We start from the raw sequence: 11,847 nt of genomic DNA on the forward strand, positions 1-11,847 counted from the left end.
ATATCCTGGAGCCCTCTTTCCTGGTGGTGACTCACATGACCCACACCCTGGGAGAAGACCTCTCCCTGCTAGAGAGAGGGCCCCTGGGGAGAGGTCTGGGGAGGGGACCGTTCTAGAGGGGCCATGGTTATTACCCCATTCTTTTCCCCTTATCTCACCCATCTATTATTATTATTATTTTTCCTGTTCCCAGCATCCTCTGGAGCTGTGCTGGAGATCACCATAAGCTCCCCGTCAGAACCAACTCTACTAAGATTGCTGAGCAGAGATTGATTCTCTGAGGAGAAAGTTGGATGAAGCTGATAGGGTTTTCTCCAAGGGAACAGAAACTGTGAACTTGCCTTTGGGTTTCTTGCAGAAACTCAGGTCTCCAAGGTCCGCAGCTGGGGGTCAGCATTGATGGTGTTTGGACAGGTCCATTTCATAATTTTCCAACTAGATTTCACTGAACCCTGATTTCCAAACCCCAGCTCCTTAAGGCACACACTTTGCCCTGAGGGAGTTTATAGTATAGCTGGGAACACAAACCTCCTCACTTAAAACAATTATAAACAAACTTTAAAGAGCCCTGGTGGCGCAGAGGTTAACAGCCCGGCTGCTAACCTAAAGGTCGGCACTCGGCACTCGACATTTGGCACTCGACACTCGAATCCACCAGCCACTCTTTGGAAACCCTATGGGGCAATTCTTCTCTGTCTATAGGGTCACTATGCATCAGAATCAACTCAACGACAACGGGTTTAGTAGTAGCAGGGTTTTAAAGGAGCAGGTGGCCAGCGCTCAGAGCCATGACCAAGGTTGTCTGTTGTTAGCTGCCAGTGAGTCAGTTCTGACCCATGGTGCTCTGTGTGTCCAAAGTAGAGCTGTTCCGAAGAGTTTTCAAGACTGTGATCTTTAGGAAGCAGGTTGCTAGACTTTCTTCTGAGATACCCCTGGGTGGGTTTGAACTGCTAACATTTCAGCTAGTGGTTAAGTGCTTAACTATTTGCATCACCCAGGCACTCCTCCAGGGTTGTCTAGAGCTGTGGAAAGAGCCTGTACTCTGGATTCCACCTGCTTGGGCTGTGTCCTGATGCTGTAAACTGCCAACTGCCCCATCTTCTTCACAAAAGTGAAGGCAACAATAAAACCTGGGATCAGATGAGACTCTGAACTGTTCCCACTCCACATTCAACACACAGAGAGTACAGCCCGTCCCAGGAAGGATTGTTGAGGGTGTAGGTGTTCCAGGTTGCTCTGTCCCTGGGGGCAGGGGTCGCCTGTTTAGCTTTCTGAGTAGAAGATGAGAGCTATTGGTCCTTACGGGAAAAAGGAAGGCCCGCCCTTCTCAGAAGAGGTAAAAAACCAGTTGCCGTCCAGTGCATGCCGACTCATGGTGACCCCATGTATGTCAGAGTAGGACTGTACTCCATAGTTTGGAAGCAGAGCTCTTGTCCTCTCTATGGCTTCATGTGTCCCTCTGACAATAGGTGTAATTTATTGAGGGTATAAAAAAAAAAAAAAAATTTTTTTCTATTACATGCGAGACATATATTTCATTTCAGCCAAGCAACAAGCAATTGTTGAACATTCAGCATCTGACACCTGGCCAAGGGGTGGGCTACAGGGACATAACAAAAATAAAAAAGAAACCAACACTCAAGGAACTCATGTTTAATGGGGAAGACAAATAAAATTGATATTTGTGGCATAGTGTGGTGAGTGCTGGCTTGGTCACCTAGCCTGCTGATGCTGTATAGACCTGAGAAGCGACTCCATCTTGATTTAGGCCCCTGCTGCACTCTGGAGCCACCACCCTGAGCCAGGCACCACGTGTGATCTCAGAAGACCACCTCTGCCAGGCCAGGTCTAATCTAATTGACAGGCCTGGATGTCAGCAGGCAGGCAGGCAATAACACCCAGAGACTTTGCTTTCCTAACATGGGAAGAGTTCCTGGATGGTGCAAATGGTTAAATACTCAACTGCTAGCTGAAAGCCTGGCATTTGGAACCCATCCAAAGGAACCTCAAAAAAAAGACCTGGTGGTCTGCTTCCTAAAGGTCACGGCCTTGACTCAACTTGACGGCAACTAATAAGATCAACAACATGGGAAATAGGCAACTCATGGTCTTCCGGCTTTAAAAAATCCACGCCATTTCTCCCCCACATCCTCCAACCCAAAGCTCTCCTAGACTCTGTGCTGGATTAGGCTCCTAGCTTAGAAGTAAAACTTTTTCACTCAGCACAGAGAAACTGTTTTAATTCTCCAGGAATCCAGATTTCTGGGTCCATGAAGTTGGGGTGACCCACCCAGGCCATTTGCCCTTAGGTGTCCCTTTGAACCTTGAGCCTTTAAGGAACTGGTTTTCCTGGAGTCACCTTCAGGTCAAACAACAGCCTAGTAAGCAGCTTAGCAGAGACTGGTTTGCCTTGAGCACTGGGCTCTCTTGGAGAATTGTCTATGTGCAGTCAGTTTTAAGAAGCACGAACTCCAGGGTCTGACTGGAAGCTGTGTTTTAGAATGTATGACATGTCCTTAGTGACTCTGTTTTTACAACTGACTGACCCTGAAACCCTGCACGTGCTCTGACTCTGTCTCCTGAGAAACCAACACAAAGGAATTTACAATGACCTTCAGGAGGCTACCCTGCTCAGCCCCCAACTATATAACCTGTTTTCAGTGGCCCCTCTTTGGAGTGTCTCTCTACTCACAATAAATATATTCTATTACACTGATTTCTGGTGTTTCTCTGTGCATTTAGGTTTTTGACAGCACTTAATCTTTGTCTTCTGATAGTTCTTTTTCCCCTCTTTAGCAAAAGCAAACTGGAACACAGACGAATGGATGGTAAATTCTACCTCTAGGGGTCAGTTTCCCAGAAACGGTTACATTTAAGCTGGGTCTAACAGGATGACAAAGAGGCTTGTCAGGCTGACAAAGGAATGGGAGAAGTACATTTCAGGCACTGGGAAAGATATGAGCAAAGGACGAAGCATGAGAAAATGAGGGCCTGTTCAGGCTAGGACAGGCCATTGGTAGTGGCTGCAGGCTGGGTGTTTGATAGGAATGTGGGGCGTTCCCTGGAAAGTTAGGCTGCGACAGGCTTGTAAGATAATGCTAAGGAGTCTAGAATTTTTCCCATGGGCCGAAGGTTGTAAATTCAAATGCCTACAGTGACTACTCAGGTACCTTAAATGAATGAAAAAGGTAGGTTTTATTCTTTCTACGGAGTCAGATGTTGCCAGTTTGAATCCACTCAGAGGCATCTTGTGAGAAGGGCTTGGCCATCTACTTCTGAAAGATCACAGTCATTGAAAACGCCATGAGTTGGAATTAACTTGACGGCTACTGGTTTTATTCTTTCTACACAAACATTTTTTGGGGGGCAGGCGGAAGAGGATTGTATCAAACCTGTAGGGACATTCTTCACATCTAAAAGGGAATATTCTCTTCATTCATTCGAAGTGTCTTTATTGTCTTCTCTGTGTGAAACATTGCTCTAAACCAAAAACCCATTGCCGTTGAGTTGATTCCAACTCACAGCAATCCTATAGGACAGAGTAGAACTGCCCCATGGGGTTTCCAAGGCTGTAAACCTTTATGGAAGCAGACTGCCACATCTTTCTCCTGTGGAGTGGCTGGTGGATTTGGACAGCCAACCTTTCAGTGAGCAGCCAAGCTCTTTAACCACTGTGCCACCAGGGCTCCAAACATTGCTCTAGGCATTATTTATCTTGACACATGTAACCCTCTAGTTCTGTGTTTTCTTTTCGCACTTTTGCTAGAGACATGAATACAAGTTTTCTATACTATAAGGAAAAACTCAGGTAGCCCAATAAAGAGGCAACAGACACTAATAAGGAAACCCTGGTGGCGTAGTGGTTAAGTGCTACAGCTGCTAGCCGAAGGGCCGGCAGTTCGAATCTACCAGGCGCTCCTTGGAAACTTTATGGGGCAGTTCTACTCTGTCCTATAGGGTCGCTATGAGTTGGAATTGATTCGATGGCACTGTTTTTTTTTTTTGGGGGGGGGACGCTAATAAAGAGCGGGGTGGGGGGGTTGGGGAGGGGGTGAACTAGAAAGCCTGTGTCCTGTTTACAAAGGCAGCTGTGACTCAGCAACAGATGATTGTGGCTATGGTAGACGCAAGATTAGTAGAGTGATCTCTCATTTTTTTTTCCCAGAGAAACTGGGAATATGGATTTTTACATGGAAGTACACTAAATTTTTATACATTGGCAAAAAAAAAAAAGTAAACTTACTATGCTATTCACGTACATACAACTTGTTGGCAGGGTGGGTCAGGGTGGAGGATGAGCCATGAGTTCTCACCTGCCATCCTCTGCTCCAGGCAGGAGGCAGGGAGAGACAGGTGGAAAGGATTGCTAGTTGCCTATCCAGTATCCATTCTCCCCTTCTTCTTTAAAAACAGATTCTCAAGGTAGTCAAGGTGGCAATGTACCCAGTTAATAACTATGTTTCCCAGCCTCCCTTGCAGACAGTGGGCCACGTGATTAAGTTCTGGCCAACGAGAGACAAATAGATGTTATTGGTTGTTATTAAGAAGGCTACCCAAAGTGGGGAAGACAACTGGCATTTTGTCTGCATTCTTCCTACTCTCTTCCTTGAGCAAGGAATTGATGGCTAGATCTCCAGCAGTCATCTTGGGCCAAGAGGCAGCTGTTAGTATGAAAGCCATGCACTAAGAATGCTGGAACAGAAAGGCACCTGAATCTCCACTGCCTTCATGGATCCTCTATACCAGTCCGTAGCTATTTCCTGACTTTTTTTTTAATATGGGAGAAAAAAACGTAGGAGTTTAAATGGTTGTAGTCAGTTCTCTGTAACTAGCAAAAAACCCACTGCCATCGAGTCGATTCGGACTCATAGTGACCCTATAGGACAGCGTAGAACTGCCCCATAGACTTTCCAAGGAGCGACTGGCTGATTTGAACTGCCAACCTCTTGGTTAGCAGCCATAACACTTAACCACTACACCACCAGGGTTTCCTGTTACTAGCAGCCGAAGGCAATTCCTAATTGTCTTAATAGCCTGTTGTTGAGGTGTGCTGTCAAGTTGATTCTGACTAATAGTGACCCAGGACAGAGTAGAACTGCCTAATAAGGTTTCCTAGGCTGTAATCTTTATGGAAGCAGACTGCCATATCTTTCTTCCACAAAGCAGCCAGTGGATTGGAATTGCTGACCTTCTGGTTAACAGCTGAGTACTTAACCACTGTGTTACCAGGGCTCCTTCTTAATTACCTAGTGCTGCCATAACAGAAATCCAGCAAGTGGGTGGCTTTAAAGAACAGAAATTTATTTTCTCACAATTCTGGAGGCTGAAAGTTTGAATTGGAGGCATGGCTCTAGGGATGTGGTCCTTCCCTGTTGGTAGCCTCAGAAGTTCCTGGGAGTTCCTTAGCATTTCTCGGCATCTGTCTTCCCCTTGTGTCTTTTCTGCTCTTTTTATAACTCAGAACTGATTAAGTTTAGGAACCACTGTACTCTGGTATGGAAACCCTGGTGGTGTAGTGGTTAAGAGTTTGGCTGTTAACCAAAAGGTCAGTAGTTTGAGTCCACCAGGCTCCCTTTGGAAACCCAGTGGGGCAGTTCTGCTCTGTCCTGTTGGGTCACTATGAGTCAGAATCAACTCAATGGCAATGGGTTTGGTTTTTCGGTTTTGGTACTTTGGTATGACCTTATTAACGTAACAAAAAAACCAAAAACCTATTTCCAAACAGGGTCATATTTACAGGTACAGGAGTTAGGATTTCAATATATATTTCTGGGGGGACACAATTCAATCCATAACACTAGTAGATACAGGAGGCTTCCTGGAAGAGAAATAATTCAGCCTAGCCCAGTATCTGTTTTCCAGAGGGCAGGGGAAGAGATGGGTTATTTGGAGGTAAGGGGGATCCTATCAGAAGAAATTAAATGGGATGGCCAAAGGGGAAATCTCTTGTAGCCAAGGAGATCAAGAAGTTTCACGTTTTTTGAAATGAAGTTGAGAGTGCGTGCTGGGAACTACATCGTGATTTAGAATGCTGGTGGTAATATAAATGGGCACAATACATTTATAATATTTTGGTGGTTTCCCAACAAGTGAAACATAGAATTAACATATGTTCCAGCAATTTCCCTCCTAGATATATACCCCAAAGAATTGAAAGCATGTGTTTAAACAAAACCCTGTACATACGCTTGGTTAGGGAGACAAATTGCCAAGGCATCTCCTCTTGAAAGCAATCTTTACATCTTTATTCCTCAGGTTGTAGATCAGAGGGTTCAGCATAGGGATGACAACTGTGTAGACGACAGACACGATCTTGTTCTGTTCCATGGAACTGCGAGAGCTTGGCTGAGCATACATGAAGATGGTGGTGCCATATAAGAGGGAGATGACGGTGAAATGGGAGGCGCAAGTGGAGAGGGCTTTTCTCTGGGCCTCCAGGGAGTGCATTCTTAAGATGGTTACAAGGATGTAGGCATAAGAGACCAGGATAACAGTGATGGTAAAGAGGAAAAGCAGGGCAGAAGATGAGAAGATGATAGCCTCAACCTCAGTCGTGTTTGCACAGGCAAGTTTGAGTACAGGGGGGATGTCACAGAAATAGTGGTTAATGATGTTGGGGCCACAGTAGGGCAGCCTGAAGATGTTCCCAGTCAGCAGAGCTGCATTGGCAATGGAAGCAACATAGGAAGATGCCACCAGCTGGACACACAGATGTTGGGACATGATAGTGTGGTAGAGCAGAAGGTGGCAGATGGCAGTGAATCGGTCATAGGCCATGATGGCTAGGAGCAGAAACTCAGCAGTACCATGGAGAGTCATGAAGGCCATCTGGACAGCACAGCCCGTAAAGGAGATGGACTGGCTTGAAGTGAAGAAGCCCTCTAGAAGCCTGGGGGTGTCTACTGTGGAGAATGAGGAGTCTATGAAGGAGAGAACGCTCAGAAAGAAGTACATGGGTGTGTGGAGCTGTGGGTCTGTGTGGATCAGGGTGATCATGCCCAGGTTTCCCACAAGGGTGACTGAGTAGATGAGTAGGAAGAGCACAAAGAGGATGCTCTTGAGCCCTTCCTGCTGTGTGAGGCCCATCAGGAGGAACAGAGAAACTTGGGTACGATTCTCCCCCATGGTCGCTTGCCACTGTGGAGAGGCCAAATGAGACATGCTTGTACTTTAGAGGCAGACACAGTTGTTGGTTCCTGAAGTACTCCCCTGCGTCACTTTTTTTTAATTGTGGTGAAAATATACATAGCAAAACATATGCCAACTCAACAATTTCTACATGTACACTTCATTGACATTGATTATGTTCTTCAGGTTGTGCAACCATTCTTGCTATCCTTTTCCAAATCATTCCACCACGCTCAGCATAAACTCAATCCCCACTTATGGATTGAATTGTGCACCCCCCCAAATGTGCTTCATCTTGGGCTAGTCCATCTTTTGCAGTATTGTGTGATTATCCACTATTTTGTCCAACATTGTTCATCCATGTTGGGGCATACATCAGGACTTCATTCCTCTTAATGGCTAAGCAGTGTCTTGAAGCCCTTTTTTTTTTGATTGCTAACTTCAAAAAAATTTTGTTGTTGTTGAGAATATACACAGCAAAAACATATACCAATTCAAAATTTTTTACATGTGACAATTCATTTTGTCATCTGATGTGATTTCCCTATGTGTTGTGAATCCTACCTCTACAATGTTAATGAAGTAGGATTAGTGGCAGTTAATGTTAATGAGATAGGACTCAATCTACAAGATTAGATTGTGTTTTAAGCCAATCTCTTTTGAGATATGAGAGAGAAACCAGCAGAGAGACGTGGGGGGATCTCGTACAACAAAGAATGTAGTGCCGGGAGAAGACAGGGTCCTTTGGACCTGGGGTCCCTGTGCTGAGAAGCTCCTAGTCCAGGGGAAAATTGATGATAAGGACTTTCCTCCAGGTCCCAAAGAAAGACCTCCCCTGGAGCCGACGCCTTGAATTTGGACTTCTGGCCTACAAGACTGTGAGACAATAAATTTCTCTTTGTTAAAGAAATACTTGTGGCATTTCTGTTATAGCAGCACTAGATGCCTGACACACCCCCTAAACAAAAACTCCCCCTTTTACCCTTTTGCTAATCACTAATAATCTTTGGTTTCTATATATTTGCTTATTTTATGTAAGTGACACCATATAGTAGTCGTCCTTTTGTAACTGACTTATTTCGCTCAGTGTGATGTTTTCCAGGTTCATCATACATCAGGACTTCATTCCTCTTTAAGGCTAAGTAGTATCTTGAGGCCCTTTTTTTTTTTATTGTTAACTTAAAAAAAATTTTTTGTAGTTGTTATTGAGAATATACTCAGCAAAACATATACCAATTTAACAGTTTTTACATGTACAATTCAGTGGTATTGATTTTCTTTGAATTGTGTAACTATTCTCACCCTCTTTTTCTGAGTTGTTCCCCCCCATTAACATAAACTCACTGCCCCCTAAGGTTCCTATTGAATCTTTTGAGTTGCTGTTGCCACTTTGATTCCATATAGATAGTTCTTAAAAGAGCATAATGCTCAAGGCAGACATTTTTTAGTAGTTAAGCTAAGCTATTGTTTGGTTTCAAGAAGACTTCAGGGGATATTTTTGGCTTAAGGTTTAAAGATTATCTCGAGGCAATAGTTTCAGGGCTTCATCTACCTTCCATGACTCTAGAAAGTCTACAGTCTGTGAGAATTTGAAATTGTGTTCTGCATTTCTCCCCCTTTTGATCAGGATCCTTCTATAGGTTCTTTGATCAAAATGTTCAGTAATGGTAGAGGGGCACCATCCAGTTCTTCCGGTCTCATGGCAAAGGAGGCAGTTGTTCATGGAGACAGTTAGCCACACATTCTATATCCTCCTTCTATTCCAGATTCTCCTTCTTCCCCTGTTGCTCCAGGTGATCCTGAAGCCCTTTTAATGCCCCCAGAATGGACTGTACTGTGGAAGTGGAGAGGGGAAACTGGAATAAATTGGTATCCACTATGAGCCATGCAATGTGTTAGCCTATCTCCTAAACAGCTGTTTAAACTTCACACACCTGTTCTGATTTAAATATCGTGCCCACCTATATTTAGTGAGATTACCAACTTGCCCAAAATTAGAGAGCATGTGTATAAGGAATGGAAACGCTGGTGTTGTAGTGGTTAAGTGCTACAGCTGCTAACCAAAAGGTTGGGAGTTTGAATCTACCAGGCAGTCCTTGGAAACTCTATGGGGCAGTTCTACTCTGTCCTATGGGGTCGTTATGAGTTGGAATCAACTTAACGGCAATGGGTATATATAAGGAAAACAAAGTCAGACTCAGTCGGTTCTGAGAATCTTATGCTTAAACCAGTTGCCATTGAGTGAACAACCCCATGTGTGTCAGAGCAGAGCTACATTCCCCAGAGTTTTCAGTGGCTGATTTTTGGGAAGTAGATCACCAGGACTTTCTTGTGAGGGGCCTCTGGGTGGACTCGAACCTCCAACCTTTCATTAGCAGCCCAGTGTGTTAACAGTTTACACCACCCAGGGACTCCTCCCTCTGTTTTGAGCCCTGGTTTTTCCCCTTTGACCTGGGGCCGGTGCTCAGTTTTGAAGAGGTTCGGGCATGGTTTATGAGGAAGGAAAGGTAAAGAGTGTGAGCCCCTGCTTGTGATGGGTTTCTGCCCCTCAGCCCACTTACCTGTGGGAGAGCAGGGGCCATCCCCCCAGGAACCTTGTTGTTGGAGACCACTTTAGAGTGATTCTCTCCCCTTTCCATTGATTGCCTTTGACTAACTTTCTCAAGAGAACTTCTCAGACAGTCTAAACAAAGCTTTGAGAGTCCTTATTGCTGGGAAGACTCCTGTTTTAAGGTTCATCTGGCTTTTTTCATCCTAGCTCCTAGAGTTTAGAAATGTGCCTGTGGGAATTTGTGACTAGTTCTCCCAGGAGCAGACCTGGAGCTGCAGGTTGTCTCTGAGGGACACTGGAGAGACCTGTGCACGGTTGTCTAGGACCCCTGAGGAGCAGATTTCTCACAAAGGCCCCGTTGCCAGGACAGGCCCTCTTCATTTACAGTGTCCCTACCCTGTGGGTCTCTATTTTCAGTTTAATGAGCTTCAAAAGGCTGTCAAGACCATGATGTCTGTTAACCTTTTTTTCCAGGTCTCAAAGTAAGTGATAGGAAATCCTAAAAATATTGATAACATCTGTGTGTCTTTGAAGATCTAGGTAGGTCTTCCCCAAATGTTACTTCCTTTGATATTTAGCGCACCCCTGGGAAACATGCTTGGTGTTTTCTTTTTTCATTTATATACAATGGTGGGATTATGCCATAATTGTTTCATTCACTTAACAATATTGAGGATATTAAAAACAAAAAGCAAAAAACAAAAAACAAAAATTTCCCCCTCCTCTTGAAAATAGTTTTACTGTCTTTGTAAAAATAACACATGCTAGTTGTAAGACTTTTAAGCAACACAGAAAAGAACCAAGAATAACATAAGTGTCATCTGAAATCTCATCACCACAGAAAGTGGGAGTGGGTGAACATTCTTGATATCAATTTCTCAGTGCACCTGTGAGTATAGTTTCCCATAAATAGGATCATACTACACAAGCTCTTGTGTCATTTATTTTTCAAACATGGCAAGATCTCATGGACGTTTTCCCATATTAGTAAATAAAACCGACATCATCATATTTAATGGCTACAAATTATTTTGTTGTATATGCATCCCATCATTTACTTAGCTGGTCCCCATTTGTGGGCACTTAGGGCATTTCCAACTTTTTACGGTTATAAATAACTCTCTGACAGAAAACCCCATGAGATGAGGTATGGGGCCTGGAAGGTCAAGTCCAATGACAATGGAGTGTACAGACTGCCTCTCCTAGGCCAGGAAAGAAGAGATTGGCCCCCTCCTCAGGGAGCCTGGCACTTTGAGTTTCCACAATGCTTGGGGAAATCACCATGAAAAGCAAAGGGCCTTGTTAAGCAAATGACTTGTTTGTGCAAAGGAAAATTCAGTCCCTAGACTACTGGACTGGAAGGAAGTCTCCTCAGGTGAGGGTCTTGATTGCCCATGCTTCCTGCAGGTAAGAGCGTTTTTTCACTTGGGAGAGACCTGTTGAATCTCTCCTAAAGCGATGAAACAGAGCTTTATCTTCTGGCCCCACTGCATTCCAACTTGCACAGGTTTCCTGATGCATCTTTCTCAAAAAATGCCCCCTTCATTGTGCCAATCTTCTGTTCATGAACATGCAATTGCCTCCTTCACCCTAACTCTTTGTGACTGATTTTATTATGGTACGAAATAGTCAATGCTACTTCTTGTGGACTTCTGATAAAATAAAAAACAAACCAAAACCTTTTGCTGTCAGTGTCAATTCCAACTCATAGCGACCCTATAGGACAGAGTAGAACTGCCTCATAGAGTTTCCCTTTATGGGAGCAGGTCTCCAGGTCTTTTCTCCCATGGAGTGGCTGGGGGTTCAAATTGCCAAGCACCTAACCACTGTGCCACCAGCGCTCATTAGCCTCCTGAAAAGGATTATTCCTTTTCCTTCCTCATTTAAATTTAGATCCACCACAGGACTGGGTTTGGCCACCAGAGTCGGAGTAGGAGTGATTTGTGCCACTTCTGACCATAGGACTCTTAGAAGCCATCACATGGTTCCCACCTCCCCTCTTTCCCTTCTGCTGTGACATCAGCAATGTCCAAGACGTAGATAGGGGCTTCTCTTCTATTAGCCTGAGTGAGTCTTGGGGTGAAAATGATCAGACTCAAAGCTGACTCATGATGGAAGTAAACTTGAATGAGAAAGGCACGTTTTGCTATTGTAAGCCAATGAGATTT

General features: G+C 44.4%; 1 protein-coding gene across 1 annotated transcript; it reads right to left on the reverse strand.

Annotated features, from left to right (window-relative positions):
• Positions 1–6,192: 6,192 nt before the first annotated feature.
• Positions 6,193–7,125, reverse strand: LOC126080576 (olfactory receptor 1009-like). The gene is made up of 2 exons (XM_049891768.1): positions 6,566–7,125; positions 6,193–6,484 (listed from the first exon to the last, which is right to left on the reverse strand). Exons 1-2 carry the CDS (start codon positions 7,123–7,125, stop codon positions 6,193–6,195), a joined length of 852 nt encoding a protein of 283 aa, XP_049747725.1.
• Positions 7,126–11,847: the final 4,722 nt, after the last annotated feature.

This window comes from Elephas maximus, chromosome 7, assembly GCF_024166365.1.
Source record: "Elephas maximus indicus isolate mEleMax1 chromosome 7, mEleMax1 primary haplotype, whole genome shotgun sequence".
NCBI classification, from domain to species: Eukaryota; Metazoa; Chordata; class Mammalia; order Proboscidea; family Elephantidae; genus Elephas; species Elephas maximus.

Excerpts from the sequence above, each read along its gene's own strand:
- LOC126080576 (XM_049891768.1), bottom strand. The coding sequence starts at position 7,125 with ATGGGGGAGAATCGTACCCAAGTTTCTCTGTTCCTCCTGATGGGCCTC. Across the intron at positions 6,485-6,565 it reads CCCCCTGTACTCAAACTTGC|GGTCTCTTATGCCTACATCC; the intron begins CTGTGCAAACAC and ends CACTGTTATCCT.